The sequence below is a fragment of the Alexandromys fortis genome, unplaced genomic scaffold, assembly GCF_014885135.2.
Source record: "Alexandromys fortis isolate MF-2015 unplaced genomic scaffold, M_Fortis_MF-2015_v1.1 scaffold_25, whole genome shotgun sequence".
In the NCBI taxonomy this organism is placed as follows: Eukaryota; Metazoa; Chordata; class Mammalia; order Rodentia; family Cricetidae; genus Alexandromys; species Alexandromys fortis.
This window is the reverse complement of record NW_026067904.1, coordinates 264222-289018: the sequence shown is the minus strand read 5'-3', so window position 1 is coordinate 289018 and position 24797 is coordinate 264222. Positions and strand designations below refer to the sequence as shown.

At 39.5% G+C, this 24797-nt stretch overlaps 1 protein-coding gene and 1 pseudogene across 1 annotated transcript in view; one reads left to right on the top strand and one right to left on the bottom strand.

Moving 5' to 3' along the window:
• Positions 1-24020, top strand: part of Ube2d2 (ubiquitin conjugating enzyme E2 D2) — a 37788-nt gene extending 13768 nt beyond the window's left edge. Inside the window, exons 2-7 of the mRNA XM_050134903.1 lie at positions 7705-7768; positions 17960-17991; positions 18071-18148; positions 18229-18334; positions 20016-20109; positions 23095-24020. Coding sequence (XP_049990860.1) covers positions 7705-7768; positions 17960-17991; positions 18071-18148; positions 18229-18334; positions 20016-20109; positions 23095-23140 — 420 coding nt within the window. The 3' untranslated portion in view covers positions 23141-24020. The remainder of the gene's footprint in view (positions 1-7704; positions 7769-17959; positions 17992-18070; positions 18149-18228; positions 18335-20015; positions 20110-23094) is intronic.
• Positions 10359-17953, bottom strand: LOC126497077 (ubiquitin-40S ribosomal protein S27a-like; annotated as a pseudogene).
• Positions 24021-24797: the final 777 nt, after the last annotated feature.

The following is a 24797-nucleotide window of genomic DNA, read 5'->3' as shown; positions in this document are numbered from 1 at the left end:
CCCTCCCTCCCGGCAGCCTTGCTATGTATAGCCAGTCTAGTTTTGAACTCATTCCTGCCCCCACTTGCCAAATGTTGGTATTAAAGGCCTGTACCGGGCTGGAGAGATGGCTCAGAGGTTAAGAGCATTGCCTGCTCTTCCAAAGGTCCTGAGTTCAATTCCCAGCAACCACATAGTGGCCCACAACCATCTATAACGAGATCTCATGCCCTCTTCTGGCATGCAGGCATGGAAGGAATGTTGTATACATAATAAATAAATAAATATTTTAAAAAAAGGCCTGTACCATTGCACTTTATTATTTTTTTTAAAGATTTATTTATTATGTATACAACTTTCTGCCTCCATGTATACCCACATGCCAGAGGAGGGCGCCAGATCTCATTACAGATGGTTTGGAGCCACCATGTGGTTGCTGGGAATTGAACTCATTGACCTCTGGAAGAGCAGACAGTGCTCTTAACCACTGAGCCATCTCTCCAGCCCCACCATTGCACTTTATAATTTAATAAATTCCAACTTTTACCACTTAATTCTAAAAATTGATTTTTTTAAGAGACCCTACTTTCTAAAGGTATGCTTTGTTTCTGATTATATACATAATATTAGTTGATACCAAATCTCTCCTCAGTTTAACTATAGACTTTTGTTACAGAGACAAGGTTTCTCTGTAACAGCTCTGGCTGTCCTGCAACTTTCTTTGTAGGCCAGGTTGACCTTGAATTCACAGTTTACCCCTCCAGTGCTGGTAGTACAAGGTGTATGCCACCACCATCCCCAACCCAGACTTAGTTTTTGTCATGGTTCTATAATCTTTCCCACAGACCTGCCGTCTTCTACTGTTGGTAGAAAATACTTTATTAAATGCCGTCTTTTTTTGATTAGACAGACAAAAGGCTCCTAGTTCTAAAGTTTATATGAAATGCAATCTTAGACATTTTTCAGATATATTTTTCACATTTGTTAATACAGTCTAGCTTTGTAGATGGGAATGTTCTGGAGAGGTGAAAGAATCTGTCAAACAATAATAGAATAATTGTTCTGAAACATTTTTAGATCTGAAATTTGGTTTTGCCTTTGTTTTTGTGTTTTTAAGACAGGATTTCATTGTCATCCTGGCTGGCCTGGAACTCTATAGGCTAAGGTAGTGGCTCAGACTCAGAGATCTGCCTGTATCTGCCTCCTGAGTGCTAAGATGGAAGGCCATACCCAGCTCCTTTGGTAGAAGAACTACAATTTTTGTTTTTTTGAGTTTTGATTAATTGGATGAGACCATTTTGCATGTATATAGCCATTTTATGGCAATGTAAAATTTAATAGCTTGGCCCATAACACCACACATACACACACACACACACACACACACACACACACACACACTTTGAGTGTTTGGGATTGAGCCTTTTTCCTTTACCATTGAGCTATACCCTCAGCCACCAGTCTACACATCTCATATCATAGAACTTATTGGTCTGTAAGAATTGTGATGTAGCCAGGCATGGTAGCACATCCTTTTAACCTTAGAACTCAGAAGGTAGAGGTAGGCAGTTCTCCGTGAGTTCCAGACAAGCCAAGGTGACACAGGAAGAACCTTTCTCAAAAAAATAAATAAAAATAAATAAATCACATAAGTTCTCTGCTGAGAGAAAGCCACAGTTTTACAGGATATATTAAGAAATAGGATGCCATTGTGCCTCTTTATTTTTTTCTACAATTATGAGAAAAATCTGTTTTTCAAAATAATTTAGTGTCAGGTATTTTGTCATAGCCACAGAAGCAGAAAATAGATTTTGGATCCTAACAGATCCTATGTCATGGGGTCAAACTTGCCTTGAAACAGCCTCCACTGTTACGAACTTAAAGAATTGGGAGGTAGCAGTTCTTGGCAGCTTCTGTTCTTGCAAATGTTTGTATTAATTTATTTGAAGGATTTTTCCTCTAGCTTTGCCACTACTTAGTGATTTTCTTTTTTTGGTTTTGGTTTTTCAAGACAAGATTAATCTGGGCTGTCCTGGAGCACACTTTGTAGACCGAGTTGGTCTCAAACTCAGAGATCCACCTGCCTCTGCCTCCTGAGTTCTGGGATTAAAGGTGTGCACCACCACTGCCTGACTGCAATTTTTCTAATTTGGCTATAATTGTAAAATTCTCATTTGTACTTTAGTAGGTATGTGGTCTTATGGCTACAGTATCAGAATGAGATGGTTGATTTTTCCATGTATCTGTCTTTTTTATGTCTAAAATGCAATCAAGAAAGAAAACATTGGCTGGGTATGGTGGTACATGCCTTTAATTCTAGCAGAGGCAATTGGGTATCTGTAAGTTCAAGGTCAGTCTATTCTACATAGGTGAGTTCCAGGCCAGCCAGAACTGTCTCAGAAGAAGAAAGAAGGGAAAATAATGCAAGGTATGTTGAAGAATATTTCAGTTATGCCAGAAAATGAGTGTGCCACCTGTCAAGTATGGTGGTACACACCTGCAATCTTGATACTTGGGAGGTGGAGGATATGGTAGATCTGGAGTCCAAGGGCAGCCTGGGTTACAAGAGGCCACGTGGGGCAGGTATTGTCCATGTAGTCAGTAAAAAACAATATTACCTTCCTTTGGGTACTTAGTATGTATATATAGTTCAAGTATATGGTTTATTTATTTAATAAGATTATGTGTGTATTTTGTCTGCATGTGTAACTATGTATCATGTGAGTGCCTGGTATCCAAAGGGGTCAGAAGAGGGCATTTGGGTCCCTTGGAACTGGAGTTCTAGTTGTGAGTTGCCTTGTGGGTGCTTGGAATTAAAAGCCAGGGTTCCCCACAAGAGCAACAAGTAAAGCACTCTTTAACTGCTGAGCCTTCTCTCTAGCTTCTCAGCTATATGTTGCACAGACATTTAACTGGGCAGTTCCTATGGATGGACTTCAGTGTGCAAAAAGCTAGAGATTAGATTCCTTCCTGTTTGTTATGGCTTAATAGACAGTATATAAAGTTCTAAAACTGTTCATCTTGCCACATACCTGTAATCTTAACACATTGGAAGCTGAGGTAGGAGGATAAAAAGCCTTAAAAAGAAAATCCTGTTATTTATAATAATATTTAAGAATCTGGAACACTTACTGTTAAATTAGTCTAGATGCAGACAGAGCATGATATGAACTTACTTGAATATAGAACCTAAAAATTCAGACTCAACTCATTTAAGTAGAATAGAATGGGGGTCTCCAAGGGGTCTGAGGGTGGAGAAAAGTTGGTCAAAGTTTTTTGTTATTGTTTTGTTTAAGATCTTAAAAAAATTATTTTTAGTTTATGCGTGTATGTCTGTGCACCATGTATGTGCAAGTGTCCAGGGAAGGCTGGAAAAGGGTATTGGAGCGGAATTTACAGATGTTTGTAAGCTGCTGTGTGGACACTGGGAATTGAATTTGTAGTCCTGGCTGTTCTGGAACTCAGTCTGTAGATCAGAACCGGCCTCAAACTCAGAGGTCCACCTGCCTCCACTTCCTGATAGGTGGGATTAAAGGCACGCACCACCATGACCAGCTAATTTTTGGGTTTTTTGAGGCAGGGCTTTTTCTCTCTATGTAGTCTTGATTGTCCTGGCACTTTTGTAGACCACGCCCGCCTAGAACTCACAAGAGATCCTTCTATCCCTGCATTTTGAGTGCTGGGATTAGAGATATAAACTGTGCCTGGTTCATGACCCAAATTTGATCCTTGGAACCACATGGTAGGAAAGAAGCAACTTCTGTAAGTTGTCTTTTAACCCCATGTACACTGGTACAGATACTGTACACATGTGTGCACACACAGAGGATACAGTTTTTTCTAATTATCTGAATCTTTTTTTGGGGGGGGTGTTGTGTTTTTGTTGTTTCTTTTTTTTTCCCCCAAAATGGTTTCTCTGTATAAACAGTTCTGGCTATCCTGGAACTCGCTTTATAGGCCAAGCTGGCCTCGAACTCACCTCTGCCTGCCTCTGCCTCCCAAGTGCTGGGATTAAAGGTGTGTGCACCACCACTACTCGGCATTATTTGATTCTTAAACCAATGGCTTTATTATACTTTATAAATTTCTACTTCAGTCATGATGTAGGTATGAAAACTTATCTCAAGAGGCCAAGTAAATCTTTAAAGCTTCTTATGAGCATAATGTTGAGAACATTAATGTATGAAGATTTAGAAAACCTTTATTTTGCTGTTGTCTTTAAAAATGTAGAGAATATTAATAAACTTAGAAAATGGTGACTTTGTACGTAAATTCTTCTGTAATAATGGAAACATCTGCTTAATTAATGGCAAACAGTTTATTGTGTGAAACATTTAAATTGGTAAGAAAAATATACTTTGAAGGGCAGAGTACTTCTAATTAATTTTAAGGGTTACTTTGGATAATGCTGGAAAATGCTTTATTATAACCTCGGAACCTCAGTGGCAGCAGATGATCAGAGCACTTTGAAAAAGGACTTATGCAGGGAATCTAAGCCTGTGGCCTTCTGGAGGCTTTGACCCAAATTTATTTATAGAAGCTCATTTTATACACAAATACATGCATACATGCACAACACACACCAAAAACAAGGATATTTACCAAAGCATCACAAGTAGAGTAAAGTAATTTCAGTTCATCAGCTAAAGGGCTTTGTAGTAGTTTAGGTACAGAGTACTCAAGTGAACAGTGATAGGAAAAATAATACATGGAAACATACTGAAGTATTTTGAGCAGAATATAATAAGGTGGTATATTCTTGTAGTACTTAGAAGGCTGTGGCAGAAGTATCAGAACTTCAGTGCCAGTCTTGGTTACATAAGTTTGAGAACAGTTTAAGCTATGTGTGACCTCACCCTGCTCCAGTCTAAATATGTTTTTTCATAATTTAAGGATGTGCTGACACATTCCTTTAATCCTAGCACTGGGGAGACAAAGGCAGGCTATCTCTGAGTTCAAGGTGAGTTCCAGGGTAGCCAGGACTACACACACACACACACACACACACACACACACACGTCTCCCCCCCCAAAAAAAAAGTTAGATTTGGGCCTGGAGAATGGCTCAGCAGATAAGAATACTGACTGTTCTCCCAGAGCAGGCTTCATTTCCCAACACCCACATGGTAGCTCATAACTGCAATTCCAGGTTCTCCAGCACCCTCTTCTGGTCTCTGCAGGCACTTAGTTCACACATGGTGTGCATACATATACAGACAAAACACACACACAAAATAAAAACGTACAACTTTTTAATGTTGGATTTTTACTATTTTTTTACTATTGTACTTTTAAAATATGTTCTAAAATTAGTTCTTCCTAACAACTTTTTGATCTCTTAAAACCAAGCCAAAGGCTGTAGTTAACAGTTGCTGAGCATATGCCAGACTGTAAGTTAGATCTGCATCACTACAAAAGAAAACATGAAAAACAAGCTGAGGAGAAAGAAAAGAGAATAATTTCTTTCATATAGTCTTCCAAATATCACTATCCATTTCCAGGTTCCAAGTTTGTGTTAAAATTGCTAAAAAGCTGACATGTGACTGTGGAGCCAATGCTATAGATAAATCAGTCTCAGTAAGCCTTTATAGTCTATTCTCTTTGGAAGTTCTGTAGACTGACACTAGGACTAACATGAGACATAGTTACTCTACCATTAACCTGTATCCCCAGCTCTTAGTGGTTTTTGTTTTATTGTGTTGTTTTTTGCTTTCACGAAGATACTCAGATCAGCCTTGAACTTCATTATGATTCAGGCAGCCTTAATATTGCCCTTTCTTCCAGTAGCCGATATTATATATCTGCCCCATCTGACTAGAGTGTACAACATCCTTTTAAAGGTTTTCTGTTTGGCACACTGGTGCTATAACATCAGCTGAAAACATGTCAGCATTGGTTGAGGTGGTCTAGAGTAGTTTCAGAGCCGCCTCCCCCCTTTTATGAGTTTTAAGAGCTGCTCTAACAGTTTTGTGATATAAAAATTGTCATTGAGATGGGCATGGTGGCACACAGCTTTAATCCTAGCTAAAGAGAAAGCAGAGATAGGTGTCTCACTTAGTTCAAAGCCAGTCTAATCTACAGAGGAAGTTCCAGACCAGCTAGGCTATGGGTGAGACCTTGTCTTTTAAAAAAAAAAAAAAAAGTCTGAGACAGGTGGATCACAAATTTAATGTAGCCAGGCTTGGGCAACAGAAGGAGACTTCATTTCAAAAAGGGAGGGAGGGAGAAAAAAGACAAAAGAAAAATAATGACTTTTCTTTAAAATAGGTTAGGGTAGTAGCATTCAGAGGGCGAGGCAGGAAGATTGCCATAAATTCAAGGTTAGCCTGGACTAATTAAGCAATAAAACAGTTTTGGAGAGCTGGTGGTATGCCTTCCTCTAGTCCCAGCATGGAAAATGCTGACATGAGAGTACCATTGGAGCCCAGGCTAGCACTAACATCTGAGCAATATAGACTTCTTTTCAAAACACAAAAAATAGGGTCTACAACATGGTTCAGTTTGCCTTATAATCCTGATGGCCTGAGTTCAGTCCCCATAACCCATGTAAAATGCCAAATGTGGTAGCATGCATCTGTAATCCCAGCATCCTTTCTGTGAGATGGGAGGCAGAGACAGAATTAGCTGGAAGTTCATGGTCCACAGAGCCTGAAGTATAAAGTGTGGCACAAACAGCAAAAGTGGTTGAGAACTAATTCCTCAAAGAGTTGTCCTCTGCTGCACACACACAATAAAGTAAAACAACAAAAACACTGTTCCTTATTTTGTTTTTAAAGGAGAAAAATATCTTAGTGAAATTGGGGGGGGTGCTTATAACCATTTATGTAAGAAAAGTATATAAGACTGAACACCAAGAGTCTGATTTTTTTGTTTTTGTTTTTTTTAATATTTATTATGTATATAATATTCTGTCTGTGTGCATGCCTACAGGCCAGAAGAGGGCACCAGACCCCCATTACCGATGGTTGTGAGCCACCATGTGGTTGCTGAGAATTGAACTCAGGACCTTTGGAAGAGCAGGCAATGCTCTTAACCTCTGAGCCATCTCTCCAGCCCCTTGTTTTTGTTTTTCAAGACGGGGTTTCTCAGTAGCTATTGAGCCAGTCCTGGAACTTGCTTGCTCTGTACACTATGCCGTCCTTGAACTCAGAGATCTGCCTGCTTCTGCCTCCTGAGTTCTGGGATTAAAAAGTGTAAGTCACTACCACTCAGCAGCTATGACTACTTGAGGATGAAGCAGAAGTAGGTGGCCAGCACAATTAGATTACATTTATAATTTGCTCAAGTGGCTGGAGAGATCACTCAGCCATTAAGAGCACTTGCTGGTCTTTCAGAGGACCAGAATTCTGTTCTAGCATTCACATAGTAGCCCACAGCATCCAAGCCATCCATTTATTCTAGGGGATCTAGCATCTGACAATTTCTGATGTAATACATACATGCAGGCAAAACACTTGTAAGATACAATATATACCCTAGAAAGAAAAGAAAAACATAAAAGTAGCTTTGCAGGGTATAATAGTACATACCTTAATCCCAGTGTTGGAAAGACAGAGAAAGGTGTATCTTTGAAGGCCAGACAGGGTTATATAGTGAGCCACCCTTCCAAAAAATACTGACTGAAGAATAATCATAAAAGCTTCACTAGTAAGGCAGAGAGCATTGTTAATAAGGTAAGTTTAGAAACTATGTAAAGTTACATTTCTTCTCTTTGTTTTTCCTTAAGGAATTGAATGACCTGGCCCGAGATCCTCCAGCACAGTGTTCAGCAGGTCCTGTTGGAGATGACAGTAAGTATCTGAATGGAGTTGCAGCATAACAAGACTTTCTCTTTATTTTTGGGGTGGGGGTGTGTGTATCAGAGTGTGAGAGTGTCAGTTTAAGCATCACAGTTTTGCATGTGGAGGTCAGTGGGCAACTTGCAATTTGTTCCTTTCTTCCACTATGTGAGTCCCAGGATTGAACTCTGGTGGTCAAGTTTGGCTGCAGGCACTTCAGCTGCTGAGTCAGCCCTCTTATTGTTATATGTTAAGAGGTCATTTGCTATAGGGAAAGGGGAGTCTTGTAGTTTCCCGTGACAGAATATGTTTTGGTGTGTGTTTTCTTTTTTTTTTTTTTTTTTGCTTGTTTTGTTTTTGTGTGTTTTTTTTTTTTTTTTTTTNTTTTTTTTTTTTTTTTTTTTTTTTTTTTTTTTTTTTTTTTAATGGGATTTCTTTGTATAGACCAGGCTGGTCACAAACTCAGAAATGTAACTGCCTGCCTCTGCCTCCTGAGTGCTGGGACTAAAGGCATTTGCCACTATCCTTGTTTTAAGTATACCCAATCATGTTTTAAGTATACCCAATCATCTTATTATATTTTGAGCTTCTTCTGGCAGCATTATCTTTGTGGTTGCTCTGGTCTCTTTCTACCTGTCCTTTCTTTTGGATATTTTCCTGGGATAAAGGAGCTGTTGACCTACACTTGGCTATTTTGCCCTTTAAGGAAATCATTGTATATGTTTGTATTTAACTATATTCTACTGGGTTATATGTGTGAAAGCAGATATAATTATTAAATTGTTTATAGTACCGTGGGTTGAACCCAGGGCCTTGTGTATGCTAGGCAACCACTCTTATTACTGAGAAACATTCCTAGCTAGAGTAACTTAAAATGTATTTGTTTGTTTGTTATATGTTGGGGAGTTTCTCCTACCCTGTGAGTCTCAGGGAGTTAACTTAGAATGTCAGACTTCAGCAAATGTCTTTACCTGCTTACTGGCCCTACTAATATTTTAATGCTAGTTTAATACAGTAATACTAAATTTAATATTAAAAACAAAAAACTAGACTCATTGCCATGCAATCCTTTTGTCGCAACTTCCCCAGTGCTAGGATTCATTGTGTGTTTTTGTTTTTTGAGACAGGATTTCTCTGTGTAGCTCTGGCTGTCCTAGAACTCATTCTGTAGACCAGGCTGGCCTCGAATTCACTGAGATCTTTCTGCTTCTGCCTGTGATAGGATTAAAGATGTGAGATGGCTCAGGTGTGAGTCTTTAAACCCAGATGATTTGGAGTGTTTTCTTTTGGTCCAACCTCCCCCTCGCTTTTTTTTTCTTTTTTTTCTTCCCGTTCTTCTCCCCCCCCTTTTTTTTCTTTTTTTCTCACTATGTTTTTCTGTCTAGTCTGGAACAGTATAGACCAGCCTGCCTTGAGTTCAGAGATATGTTTGTTTTAGCCTTCAAGTGCTAGGATTAGCCTGGTAGGAAGTGTTTTAAGCATGTGAAAATTACTGATTTTTGCTTTGTTGCTATTGCAGTTTGCATTCTTATACTTATCTTTGAGCAAAAATGGCTGTCCTGCAAAGTTAGGTACTCAAAGGGCAAATAATTTTTCAAAGTAGACTATTTAGACTTCATTTATTATAACAAAAAAAGGAAGCAGCCTGGTGGTGGTGGCTTTAATGGTAGAGTACTAGTCTGGCAGGTGCGAGGTTATAGGCTCAATCCCTAGTCCTGCTACACATTGGAAGAAGGGAGAAAAGGAAACAGTTCTGATGGCTCAGCAGGTGGGAGAGCAGAAAATTTACTCAAGAATTCAGGCTCAACCTGAGCTACCAGAGGGAAAAAAGTCTCAAGACAAAAACATGGCCAGCAAGATAGTTCAGCGGGTGAAAACACCCGTCACCAGGGCTGACAATCTAAGTTTGATCCCTGGGACACACAAGGTGCAAGGAAAAAAGAACCAATTCCTACAAATTGTCCTTTTTACCTTCAAGTATGTTCGAACACCCACAACCACTCAGGAGGCAGAGACATGAGAATCTTTTGAGTTCGAGGACAGCAAGGGGTACACAGAGAAACCTTATCTTGAAAAATCCAAAAAACACCTTAATATGCTACAAATGATAGCACTGAGAAAGAGATAATACACATTGGGAAGTGTGGGCAAGAAAACTGTGAGTCCAAGGCCAGTCTATGCTAAAGACCTTGTCTCAAGAAACAAAATTATGAGATGCCACCAAAGTTACCAAAAAGAGATGGCTCAGTTTGCTGCTTTTCTAGAAGACCTGAGTTCAGATCCAAGTACCCAGGGATAGCTCAAATCAACCTGTAATTCTAGTTCCAACACCCTCCTCTGGCCTCCCAATTATCTGCATGTCACACACAGAAACATAAACTAAAATTATTTTTTTAAAAGTTTCTTAGGAAAAAGAGCCAGCAGGGCTAGAGAGATGGCTCAGAGGTTAAGAGCATTGCCTGCTCTTCCAAAGTTCCTGAGTTCAATTCCCAGCAACCACATGGTGGCTCACAACCATCTGTAATGGGGTCTGGTGCCCTCTTCTGGCCTGCAGGCATACACACAGACAGAATATTGTAAACTAACTAACTAACTAAATAAATAAATAAATAAATAAATATGTATATACTTTTTTTTTCTTAAAAAGAGCCAGCTGTGGTCCCATATAGTCTCAATAATTGAGAGGCAGAGGTTACAGTGTGAGACACCCACTCCTGTTTTTTTGTTTGGTTGTTTTTTGTTTTGGTGTTTCAAGAGAGGATTTCTCTCTAGGCGTGGCTGGCCTGGAACTCAGATCTCCCATCTCTTCCTCTCAAGCGCTGGGACTAAAGGTATATGCCATCACAGTCCCAGCTAGTGAGACCCTACTTAAGAGGAAAATGGTAGAAACTCGGTGTGATGACATGGGTTTATAATCCTAGTATTTGAGAAATTGAGATGAGAGGATCTCAAACAATCTCTGTGAGTTCCAGGGCAATCAGAAAGAACTTACACAAAGAAACTCCGTCTGAAAAAAGATACTGAAGCAAAGTAGGCTAAGTACAACAAAATGAATAAGGTAGGAACTGGAGAGATGGTTCAATAGGAGCATTTACTATGCAAACCTAGGATCATAAATCAAATTCCAGCACCCATGTAATAAGTCAGATGTGGTCTCACCTGGCTGGGCTTATAGATAGCTATAGCCTCCATCTTTGTGGAAAGCTGAGACAAGGATCTTACTGGTTTGCCATTCTAACTGAAAAACATATGCTACAGGCTTAGGAAGAGAGATTGCATTAAAACAAGGCAGAGAGCTGGGTGGTAGTGGCACATGCTTATAATCCCAGCACTATGAAGGCAGAGACAGGTGAATGAATCTCTGTGAGTTTGAAGCCAGCAGGTCTACAAAACAAGTTCCAGGACAGCCAAGACAGTTAACAGAGAAACCCTGTCTCGAAAAACCAAGGGAAAAAAATCAAGGCAGAGAATGATAAAAAGAAAACACTTGATATAATCCTCTGACCTATACCCAGCACTTAAACACACATACTTAAGAGAGGGGGCAGTAGGAAGAGAGAGATTTGTCAATTGTTTGTGTTTTGTGTTTTATTTTTTATTTGTTTTGTTTTCAGTTTTTGTTTATGAAACTCTGATTATGTAACCCTGGCTTGTGAGGCACTCATTGTATAGATCAGGCTGTCTTTGAACTTCCAGAGATCCACCATCCTCTGCCTCCCAAATGTTAGGATCAAAGATGTGCATCACTTCATCCAGTGCTTTTGCTTCAAATTTTAATGCTCTGGTTTTTTCCCCTTGAAGTAAGCTGAAGATATTTAATCTACTTTATTTTGTTATGAACTTGGTAAAGTGACCCTCTTGGGAACTGTGTCTTCAGACATAGGTCTCTGAAGATTTAATTGCAAACTAACAAATGTTCTTAACTATCTGTTTTAACTGCTTCATCTGTAGTGCTAAAAAGAAATTATTGAGCTGTAAAGATCACCTTTTAAAGCTTATACAACAGATTGTAGCTTTCAGTTTCTGTAATTTGATCTGACAGCATCCAACCAAAGTTGTAATAGTAGTCACTTTTTTGTTATTGTCCAAGTTGTTTAGGGGTGGGTATGTAGCTCAGTCATAGAGTACTTGTCTAATATGCATGAGGCCATGTTCAGTACCACCAAAGAGAAACCCTTGTTTTGCTTTGATATCATTTGAATCATGGTTAGATACTATATTGCTGTTGTTTCTACTCATTCATATTTACTACCTAAAGAGAACCAGGAGCATAACAGAAGGAAACCTGTTAGTGATTCCAATAGGTATTCTTACTGCTGTTGCTGTAAAGGTTCTTGAGAGCAGGACTGGTAAGATGCTCAGTGGGTAAAAGAAAGTATTTACTACGCTTTGTCTTCCAACCCATAGTGGTAGGAGTGAACTTACTCTGTGAAAGTTGTCTTCTGGCCTCCACTCCTCCATACACTGGCACATGCACACTGTAACCATACTTCATACACATTCAACAATAATATTAAGATTGTTAAAGTTCTTAAAAGTATAATCCCTCTCAGAGACACTATAGTGTCTTCACTGGAGTATGGATACGAAAGACATAATTGTGATTTGAATGAAAATGACGTCCAAAGACTCGGAGTATTATTGGAGGTGTGGCCTTGGGGAAAGTGTGTCATGGGTGTGGGTTTTGAGGTTTCAGAACCTCAAACTAGGCCCAGTGTTGCTCTCTTCCCTGAGGTTCTGGATGTAGAACTCTTAAGCTCCTTCTCCAGCATCATGTCTGCCTGTGTTCCACCATGCTTCCCTCCATGACAGCAATGAACTAAACCTGATGTAAACCAGCCCCAATTAAATGTTTTTCTTTAGAAGAGTTGCCATGGTCATGGTGTCTCTTTATAGCAGTAGACTACTAAGATAGCAGTACTACTTGATTGTTGATATTTTCCCTTTTCTATTAGAAAGGATATTCTTTACATAATTGCAAATGTTCAAGTTGCCAACCTGTTGCCATTTCTGTTCTGTTTTACTTATTTTTCATAGATTTGATCCTAGAGCATAAAGTAACACGGACCATAAAAGAACTATTTATCTTTTTAGCCAGAAACTTGTTCTGATTTATGTTTTCTCAAGTCTTGGATTATATTGATTTTATAGGCAGTGGTTGTGGGTATTCGAACACACTTGAAAGTAAAAAGGACAATTTGTAGGAATTGGTTCTTTTTTCCTTGCACCTTGTGTGTCCCGGGTATCAAACTTAGATTTTCAGCCCTGGTGACGGGTGTTTTCACCCGCTGAACTATCTTGCTGGCCATGTTTTTGTCTTGAGACTTTTTTCCCTCTGGTAGCTCAGGTTGAGCCTGAATTCTTGAGTAATCTTTCTGCTTGAGCCTCTCCACCTGCTGAGCCATCAGAACTGTTTCCTTTTCTCCCTTCTTCCAATGTGTAGCAGGACTAGGGATTGAGCCTATAACCTCGCACCTGCCAGACTAGTACTCTACCATTAAAGCCACAGCACCAGCCTCTTAATTTCTTCTTAAATCTGGTATGATTTTTAGCAAGAATAAAGGATTGCTCTCAGAAGGCTAGCAACAAAGAATTAATACTTAGCTGCTGGAAATTTTTATGCTTGAAACCTCGGTGTTTTGAAATTCTTATTTAAATGCTTTATTTTCTGATTCTTGGAATTTGACCTGGACCACGATAGACAGATTTAAATTACATAAGAGGATTATGTAGAAGGGTACAACTTAAAACAGATATAGTTGTTTATTTGATTATTATACTACCTGATAGTGATTTAAGCTTTATTGGTATTGTTTTTTTTGTTTAAATTTTTTAATTTATTTATTTATTCTTATTTTAGGTGAATTGGCGTTTTACCATGTATGTCTTTGTTTGTGAGGGTGTTAGATCTTGGAATTACAGACAGTTGTTAGCTGCTGTGTGGGTGCTGGCATTTGAACCCTGGTTCTGGAAGAGTACCAGAGCTCTTAACCACTGAGCCATCTCTCCAGCCCCTGTTAATTTTTTTTTTTTTAATTGAGGCAGGGTCTTAACTGTGTAGCTCTGACTGGCCTGGCATTAGTTGTTTGTATCAAAAGTTTTTTTTTAACAAAAGTCAAAAAGATCCTCCTGCCCCTTCCTCTTTAGTACTAAGATTAAAGGTAAGTGCTACAATGCATGACCTAATTTTGTTGTTGTTGTTGTGGCTGGGAATGTAGCCCAGTTGGTAAAATACTTAAGTAATATGCACAGGGCCTTAGGTTTGAACCTCAGGACTACATACACTGGTCGTGGTGTCACATGCCATCATAGAGGTGGAAAGGTCATCCTCTGCTGTTTCCAGCCAGCCTCGCATGCATAAGACCCTGTCTGAAAATGTAAAAATATTTGGAGCTGAAGAGATAATTCCCTCAGTTAAGAGTAATGGTTGCTCTTCCTGAAATTCAGTTCCCATCACCCTCTTAGTGGCTCACAGCTGTCTGTAACTTCAGGTCCAGAGAATCCTGGGTCCTTTCCTGGCCTCCTGGGCATTGCATACATGTGGTGCACACACATACATTCAGACAAAACACCCATTGCCACGTATTTGTAGGGCTTCAGGAATTGTACCCGACTGGGGTGTTAAATGAAGAAAATACAAACATATGGAAACAGAAAGAAAGATTAGGTGCACTGAACTTTCTGATGCAGAAACCACAGTACTCCAGAAGCTCAGTGTGTTCATTGTATAAAATGGAAAATGGGGTTATTACATACAGCTGAAGAAGAAGGCAGGCTGTTACAGACAGATAAGCAAGGAGGCAAAATTTATGCTGTACTACCAAACACTGAAGCAAGGTTAGCTAATCTCTATAGGAGAAATAGTTGTAGGGGAGTGTCTTTGAGCTGTAATCATCCAGGAGAGAAAGTTACAGTGGGCATTTTCTGTTCACACTATAATCTGCACACTGATCAGAAAACAGTTTTGCCAATTCTCTGAGCCTCATCCAGAGGGGAAGGCTTCGCCATTTTCCCATGGGTCTGAAGCTTTGGGTTTCTTGATGTGGTTGTGTGCACGCCAACAAAACACATTCTACTCAAAAGTTCACTCATTCAGGGTTTCCTCTACTCCCCACTGAAAACAAAAGGAAAAATAAAAAAAGACATCAATCTTTCTGAGCTGAGACGATGGTGCAGTGGGTAAAGTGTATGCTGTACAGAATGCAAGCATAGTTTAATATACCTAACATCGATAGAAAGAGCTGGATGTGTAGCAGTGTACCTGTAACCAGTGCTGGAATATGAAAATGTGGAAACAAGTGGGTTGGGACTCAGTGACCAACCCTTGTAGCTGAAAAGGCCAGCTTCAAGTTCAGTGAAAAAACTGTCTAGAATAAAAGTAAGGTAAAGAATATATCTAAAGTCAACTTCTGATCTCCACACACACAGGTAACACTCTCACAAGCACATGCATGTGGACACATTCACCACATGCACACTTGAAAATAGTTTTTCCTAATTTGAGTATTTAAACCCTTTCTGTAATATGCCAGCATTATTTTTTTTCCAATTCCTGTCTTTTTTATTTATTCATACACAACTACTTGTCTTCCGGCTTGTTGAAGCAGTAAGTCAGACAGCACTTGCCACAATAATGTCTCTCAAAGTGGCTGGCCATGGAAACTCCAGCACCACATTCATCAGAAGGACACTCCCGATGAAGATGGCTAATTTTGCCATTTTCATCCACCTTATAGTACTTGAGTACAGCCAGCTTCACCTTCTTCCTCTTATGCTTGTTCTTCTTGGGGGTGGTGTAAGACTTCTTCCTTTTCTTAGCACCACCACGAAGTCTCAACACCAGATAAGGGTGGACTCCTTTTGGATGTTGTAGTCAGACAAAGTACGGCCATCTTCCAGCTGCTTGCCAGCGAAGATCAGCCTCTGCTGATCAGGAGGAATTCCTTCCTTATCCTGGATTTTGGCCTTGACATTTTCTATAGTGTCTATAGTCGAGGGTTCAACCTCGAGCGTGATGGTTTTCCCTGTAAGGATCTTCACGAAAATCTGCATCCTGGCGGCACTGCCACCACAGATGGCGGATCGGAAAGGAAGACGCCAGCATTATTTTTTAAGTATATTTTATGCAATTATATTGAAGAATGGTTAAGTCTTGGAAGTAGCCAAGTGGTGGTTGTCGTGTACTCCTTTAATCGCAGCACTAAGGGGGCGGGGCATGTAGATCTCTGTGAGTTAGAGGCCAGCCTGACCTACAGAGCAGTTCTAGGATAGCCAGGACAAAGAAAACCTGTTTCAGAGTGGGGAAGAAAAAAAGACGTGTGTGTGTGTGTGTGTGTGTGTATGTGTGTGTGTATTAATTTTTCAATATATGGTTTTTCTGTGTAAAAGCCCTAGCTGTCCTGGAACTCACTTTGTAGATGAGGCTGGCCTTGGATTTGGATTCTTAGAGATCCTTCTGCCTCTGCATCCCAAGTGCTGGAACTAAAGTTAAAGGCATGTGTCTCCACTATTCAATGAATCATTTTTTTTAAAATATTTATTTATTATATATACAATATTCTATCTGTGTGTATACCTGCAGGCCAGAAGAGGGCACCAGACCTCATTACAGATGGTTGTGAGCCACCATGTGGTTGCTGGGAATTGAACTCAGGAACTTTGGAAGAGCAGGCAATGCTCTTAACCTCTGAGCCATCTCTCCAGCCCTCAATGAATCATTTTTTGAAATAGCAGTTAGAACTTTTCTTTGGACTTTGTAAACAAATTTATTTTCCAGGTATGACTTTGAAACAGGTTTTGTTTGTTGGTAAGTTAGTTGTTTGGTTTTAGTGATAGAATCACCATGTAGCTTTGGCTCACCTGGAACTCACCAGGGTGGCCTCAAACCCTTCACTTAGCCAAAGATAAACTTAGATTTAGCATCATGGCTCAGCTTTGCCAGTATTGTAGGTATACTATACTACCGTGCTTAGTTCCAATGTGTGTGCACATCCTATGATGAAATATGTGGAGGACAGCTAACAGCTTGGGAGTCCTGGGAATCATGTCAGGCTTGATAGCTCCTGCTGAGCATCTTGCTGGCTTCAAGAAAAATGTGTGGGTTCTTTTGTGTTGTTGGTGATTTTATTGTGTTTTCGATTGTGGTGGTGTATGTGAGCTTGGTATGTATGTACACAAGTGTAAGTGTTCAGAGACCAAAAGAGGTTAACGGGTCCTCTGGCGCAGCCACCTGATTAAGGTGCTGGGAGCCAAACTCCGGTCTGCAAAAGTAGTGTATATGGTTAACTGCCAAACCATCTCTCTAGCCTCTCCACCTATTTTTAAATTGGCTGTCCGTTTTTGTTTTGTTTTAGTGTATGTATTTGGTTCATTTGGTTTTTCAAGACTTTTTCTATAACAGCCCTGGTTGTCTTGGATCTCAGGCTGGATCCTAAGCCAGAGATCTGCCTGCCTCTCTGCCTCCTGAGTGCTGGGATTAAAGGCACCCTGCTCATCTGTCTGTTTTTATTTACTTGTGTGTGTGTGTGTGTGTGTGTGTGTGTGTGTGTGTGTGTGTGTATTTTTCAGTGGTTTGAGATCATAACTGGTTTAGTCTTCATCCTGCCCATAGAAAATAGTCATTGGACTGGAGAGATGACTCAGCATTAAGAACACTGGCCGCTCTTCCAGAGGACCTGGGTTCAATTCCCAGTACCCACATGGCAGCTCACAACTGTCTATAACTCCAGTTTCAGGGGATTTGAAACCCTCACACCATATCCATAAAATAAAATTAAGTAAATTGTAAAAAGAAAATAGTCATTATTGCCAGGCAGTGGTGGTACATTCCTCTAAACCCAGTACTCGGGTAGCAGAGGCAGATGGATCTCTGTGAGTTTGAGGACAGCTAAAGCTGTTAGAGAAACCCTGTGGTGGGGTGAGTCATTATCATACTGTTTATAAATGAACTTTGTTGTAGTCTCTCACCCCCACCACCCCCTACCCCTCCCCAACCCCCCATGAGACAGGGTTCCTCTGTGTGGCCCTGGCTGTCCTGGAACTTGCTCTGTAGACCATTTTGCCACCCACCTCTGCCTCTGTGTGCTGGGATTAAAGTTGTGAGCCACAACTGCCTGGCATAAATGAACTTTGATTAGGTAGGCGTGATAGGTTTGATGTGAATATCTTTAACATGATAGTTTTCTTTTTCTTGTTCTTTTTCAGTGTTTCATTGGCAAGCTACAATAATGGGGCCAGTAAGTATTCACTTTAATTCCTTAATACTTACTTTATGTAATTTATTCATTTTAAATCTCATTTTCTTATCATCAACAGAATGACAGCCCCTATCAGGGTGGAGTGTTTTTCTTGACAATTCATTTTCCAACAGATTACCCCTTCAAACCACCTAAGGTATTTGGAATATGATAATTGCTTTTAATATGCTCTGTATGAATATACTAAATCAATCACAAGGATTTATTTTTCTTTAGGTTGCATTTACAACAAGAATTTATCATCCAAATATTAACAGTAATGGCAGCATTTGTCTTGATATTCTACGATCACAGTGGTCTCCAGCACTAACTATTTCAAAAGGTAATGGAATAGTTATTTGATGTCAAGGTGAAATAATTGATTATATTTTTTATTGGTTTATCTTTTTAAAAATTATATGTTTTTCAAATTTATGTGTGTTTTGCATTAATGGGTGTATTTGTATTGTGTATGTGTCTGGTTCCCCCAGAGGCCAGAAGAGAGTATTGAATCACCTGTTATTGGAGTTAGAGTTGTGAGCATGTACCACAGTATCATATGGGTTCTGGGAATTGAACCTGGGTCCTGAGTGGCTAGTGGTCCTAATTGCATAGCTGTCTTTCCAGCCCCAGTTTATTATTTTTTTTTTATAACTTCTGTTTCATATTCTCTCTCTCTCTCTCAAAATTTTATTTGTCTGCATGTATGTCAGTGTGAGGGTGTCAGATCTTGGAGTTAGATGGTTGTTAGCTGCCATGTGGGTGCTGGGAATTGAACCTGGCTTCCCTAGAAGAGAAGTCAGTGCTCTTAACTGCTGGGCCATCTCTTGAGCCCCACTCCTGTTTCTTTTGAAAGAGCCAATCTTCATTACTCTGTAGTAGAATTTGTTGATACAATGGAAAGGGGTTGATTTTTTTTCAAGAATAGATAATCCTTGGTATAATGCCAACTTGTTGATTGTGATACTCAAGAATAGGTAGAAGCCTGTTATAGTGGTATATACACTGTAATCCTATATTTTTGAGAAATGGGTGCAGAATGATTGATATTCAAAATTATTCTTGCATAGCAAATTTTAGGCTAGCTTGATATAGAATGAAGTACTGCCTTAAAAGTGTAAATAAGCCAGCTACCACTGAGAAAGGTGAATGATATGATTGTTTGACTTTATTTAATTATTAATGTATGTGGGGTGGGTTGCAAAAAGCACTGCATATAGATCAAAGGCCAACTCTTGGAGTTCGTTATCTCCTTCCGCTTTTGGGTTCCAGGAATCAAACTTAGCTTGGCAGTCTGTTCAAGTTTTTTACTGCTGAGCCATTTCACTGGTGCCGTTTGGTTATTTTTGCTGTCTTACTCTGTAGTCTAGACTGGTTTCCACTTGTGGCAATGTGCCTGCCTTAGTTTCTTATATTTTTGGTTGTGAGCCTAGCCTTTAACGGCTGAGCCATCCCTCCAGGCCTGCCTTAGTTTCTCTAGTGTGGGAATTACAAGTCTGAGCTACTGGTACCTGGCTAAAATTTATTTCATTTTTGAGACAATTTGTTCTATCATGAGCTGTCCTTGAAGTTTCCTTGTATTGGAGGGTGATGTCAGACAAGTAATTTTGTCTGTTGCTGGAAATTTGACAGCTGATTTTCTCTAAACTTGAGCTTTTAAAAATTGAAGTTCACTGGCACTGACAAGTGTTCTCAATCTAGGGTTTAGAAGAGCTTTTGTTCTGCTAATAACTGAATTCAGAACAGAATCTCATGCACATTATGCAAGCTTTCCATCATTAAGTTACCTGCATTCCCAATTCTATTCTTAACATTGGTAGCATCTCAGGTTGATGGGGGAGGGGGCATTGTTTGTTCTTTCCTTAGAAACAGGGTCTCACTATACAGCCTTGGTCGGCCTTGAACTCACAGAGATCCATCTATTTACCTATCCCTGCCGCCTGAGTGCTGCCCAGCTTCTCATGTTTAAGCCCTTTGCTTTGGTCTTCTACTAACATATACTTTTTTTTTTTTTAATGCCCTAGTACTTTTGTCCATCTGTTCTCTGTTGTGTGATCCCAATCCAGATGATCCTTTAGTGCCTGAGATTGCTCGGATCTACAAAACAGATAGAGAAAAGTAAGTATCGCCTGTCAGGTGTGGGGTGGAGCTGTCTCAAAACTTCCTTATAACGTTGGTGTATGGACTGAATGTTTAAGATAAACTCTACAAGGAGTACATGAAAGGATTTTGTTTTTATTTGGGGCAGGGTTTGTTTTTTGAGACAGGGTTTCTCAATGTAACGGTCCTCACTGTTCTGGAACTTGCTTTGTAGACCAGGGTGGCCTCGAACTCATCATTTTTGCTTTTAGGAATTATTCAGTGAGATTATGATAGGAACCATATTGGAGAACTTAGATGTTTTTTGTTTTGTTCTGTTTTTTACTGTTGGAGACAGTGTTCTCTGTGTAGCCCTGACTATCCTGGCTCAGTAGACAAGCTTGGCCTTGAATGCAGAGATCTGTCTGCCACTGGGCAGTGGTGGTGCACACCCTTGATGTGAACACTCTGGAGGCAGAGGCAGGTATATCTCTGTGAGTTTGAGGCCAGCCTGGTCTACAGAGTGAGTTCCAGGGCTATACAAAGAGACCCTGTCTTGTCAAAACTAAACAAAAAGTAACAACCCATAAACAGATAGCTGACTGTGTAGTTCATCCCTTTGATCTCAGTTCTTTAAAATAGGGACAGGTAGATCTCTTTTGAGTAAGACCCTATCTCTTAACTAATTAGAAACAAAATATTACATGATTACTTAAAATATGTTGTATTGGAAAATTCATAGAGATAGGTAAAATATTGAAGTAGGAGAATTGTGAATTTGATACCTCTCTCAAAAACAACAGAATCAAAAAAACAAAATCATAAATAACAGAAAAATCATAGATTATTGATTGGGTTTTGTTGGTGATCGTGATGTTAATGGAGCTACATCAGGAATGGGGGATTCTGCCACTAATTCTTAAAAGTGTTTTGTTTTATGTCTGAGTTGCATCTATAATCATGTGTTTTGGCAGAATTTTAAAAATTTTAATTATTGTGTGTATGCTTGCTACCTGCATGTTTGTTCAGAGGCCAGAAGAGGGCATCAGATTCCCTCAAACTGTCATTAGAGGGGTGTAAAGTACCATGTGAGTGATCCTCTGAAGAGCAGCTGGTGATCTTCACCGTTTTCCAGACCCTGCAGCTTAATTTATTATTATTTTTTTTATTTTGGGGGCAGTTTCACTGAAAAGTCTTGGTTGTCCTGGAAGTCACAAATCTACCTGCCCGTACCTCCCAAATATTGTAGCTAAAGATGTATGTCCCCAAACATTAGTTGTATTTATTTTGGCTTTGTTTGGGGTTTTTTGTTTGTTTGTCTTTTGAGACACGGTTTTTCTGTGTTGCTTTATTACCTGCCCTGAAACTGGTTCTGTAGACCAGGCTGGCCTCAAACTCAGATTTGCCTACTGCTTTGTTTTGGTTGTTTTTGAGATAGAGTCTCACTATGCTGTCCAAGCTGGCTTTTAATTCCTGTAATAGAATGACCTTTCTGCCTTTCAGTGTCTTTGGTAGCTGGGACTATAGGATGTCCCGTCAAACCTGTGTTCACACATATGTACACATTTTGAAACAGAATCTAGCTATATAGCCTTTGCTGCCACATTCACTGTCTTGTCTCAGCCTTCCAAATGCCAGATTTCCAGGAATGAGCCTATCATGCCTAATGATTGATTCCTATTCCTTTGTCCTCTTTCTTTTTTGGTTTGTTGTTTTGTGATGGTCTCATGTAGCTGAGGCTAGCCTCGTGATTCACTGTTTAACTGTCTTTACCTCAAATACTATCCTTCTAGACTTTTACAGCCTCCCCTGTTACTGGAATGTTTTTATGGAGCAATTTTTTTTATTATATAAATTATTGAAGTAAACCATGCCAAATAATTGTTTTATTAATATAAAGGAAGGTATTGTGTCATTCTATTTCTTTGTAGGGTTTTCTTATGTTTGCTTTATGTGTATGAATAGGTGAAAGTTTTGCTTGCATATATGTGTATATACCACATGAGTCCCTGGTACTCGCAGAGTCCAGAAGGACTTGGATCTCCAGAACTGGAGTTACAGATGGTTGTGACCTACCATGCAGGAGCTAGGAACAGAATGAAGTCCTCCTTAAGAGGAGCAAGTCTCCAGCTCCCTTATTGTATTTTTGTGAGACAAGAGTCTATAGTAGTACAAGCTGGTCTCATTCTTTTTTTATTTTTATGTGTTGTTTGAGACAGTTTTTGGAAATTACTGTCTTAATCTCCCCTCTTAGCTCATTATTCCATTTTAATTATTGTTAAGTGATTTTAAGAACCATATAATGTAGAATTACATAGTCAAAAAAACCTTAAGGTGTGTTGGCACATACCATAGCCCTCCAAAGGTAGGAAGACTACTAGTTTGAGGTTGCCTTTGGCTGCACTGAGTTGAAGGTCAGTCGGAAACATAGGGTGGAAGCCAGATGACTTTAATTCCAGCACTCAGGAGCGAAGGCAGTCAGATCTCTTGAGTTCCCCAACCTGGTCTACAAATCTACAAATTGAGATCCAGGACAGCCAAGGCTGTTAAACAGTGAGTCCCTGTCTCGGGAATTTAAAGAAAAAAAGAAAAAGGTATCAGCAAATTCTAAACTTGACTTGAGTTCTTTAGATACTGCATTTATAGGAAATCGTTTTGGTTTTTACAGCAGTGTCTCACTGTATTATGAATACAGGTTTATTTGTAATTAGAGGTAAAGCTAGGTCATGGTACATCTCTGTAATGGCAGCACCCAGGAGGATTGCCTCAGGTTTGAGGCCATACATCCTAGTTTTAGATAGTCCAAGGCCAGCCATGGCTCTGAAGTGAGACCCTAGCTCAGATAGGGGGGTGGGACTGAGAGAGTAAGGGGAGTATGTGTGAAAGAAATTGGAGGGGAAAAGATGATTTTGCTTTAGTGTTTTCAGTTATTGCCCTAAAATTACTAATTGGGATAATGAATGAAATGTGTTGCTCATTGACTCCTTACCTCTCTTAAGCCAAGTTCTCTTTGTGTGTGTACAGGTACAACAGAATAGCTCGGGAATGGACTCAGAAGTATGCGATGTAATTAAAGAAATTATTGGATAACCTCTACAAATAAAGCTAGGGGAACTCTGAAAGAGAAAGTCCTTTTGATTTCCATTTGACTGCTTTCTATGAGCCCACGCCTCATCTTCCCCTGTGCACATGTTTACCTGACACAGCAGTGCTGCGTGTTGTACATACTTGGAACAACAAACTAGAAATACTGTACTTCTGTACCAACATTGCCTCCTAGCAGAGAAGTGTGTGTGTGAGAAGCCAGTTCTCCGGGCATAACCTAGGTGTGAGACTAAAAGCTTTTCTTATTGACCTAAATTTGGATAATGGCAAGATGTGAGGGGTAGTGGGTACACAGTGTTTGCTTGATGGGAGGAAAAAAGCTCCAGTGACCCATAGGAGATTGTTTTTAAGTGGAACCCATCTAATCTCAAACAGTCATAAAAAGCACGGTGAAGAACATGAAGCTGTTTCTGTATTCATTTCACCCTGAAGGACCTACAACTTAGGTGAATGTTATGACCAAACAGATTAGACTCTGCCTACACGCTGTATTTAAGGTCTGATTTTGACTGATCAACATTTAAATGGACTGGAGCTGTTAGTACATAAAGTGTGGTGGACTTTGTTCCCAACACTTTCACATCTCCCTGCCCTTTCAGCCTTCTTCCTTTTAGCCCCTTTCCATAATCTTTGGTTTGTATGTGGTTTCTCAGTTAATACATAGCTAATAGCTCTTATTTTTCTTATGTTTTTAACTGCTTTAGGCCTATTTCGATGTAAGGGTGAAAATTCATTTGATGGAAATACTTGTGTATATTTAAAGACCCAGTTGCTCCTCTGGAGCTTGTACGTTCAAGAATGATTAATCTGTGTAATAAACTGATTACTACAGTCATTACATATAATTTTGTGTGAATAGGCTTTTTGATTTAAAAAGTTTGTCTAGTTAAGATTAGTGGTGGATTTTTTCCTCATCCCTGAAATGTTTTCATTTATATTTGTTGCATTTCAAAATCATGAAACAATTCCAGTTTACATAGTAAAAAAAGATATGAGAGTAATTTTATTCAATACGATAGAGGCATAAGCTCAAAGGCATTTTCATGAAACTTATGTGCACCATTCCAGGAACATGACTGTTAAACTAAATAAATTTGCTTTGTTATGAAACTGAGCAGCATTTCACCAAAACCTTGTGATAGTCTCTTGGTACATAGGACATAGAACACAAAGGTGTTGCTGTTTGATAAGTTAAGCCTCTGTGATTGTAATCATAAAAGAATAACTGACCAAACCTGGGAAACATGAGCACAATCTTGTATTGGAGACTCTACATAATTACTTTGCACTAACATTTGCAGGATGTTCATTGGTTTTAAATTGTACTGTATGTGGCTTTTTGAAGTCTTCCCTTGACTCTAGTAAAATGTAGTTTGAAATTTGTAAACAACTGTTACCCAGAAACATACGTGTGAACTAGGCAAGTTACCTGCCCTCACCCCTTTCCTAACCTAACTGTAAACCCGGCCAGCCTGAAGGCCCTGGCTGATGCTCTCTAGTCATCAGCTTCTTTGAAATGCATCTTTACACTCTTGCACAAAAAAATGAGGAATAAATGTCCACTGCTTTTGGTTTTAAACTTGTTCCCCTGTCTCATCTCTCAGTGTCACTGTTCCTCCATC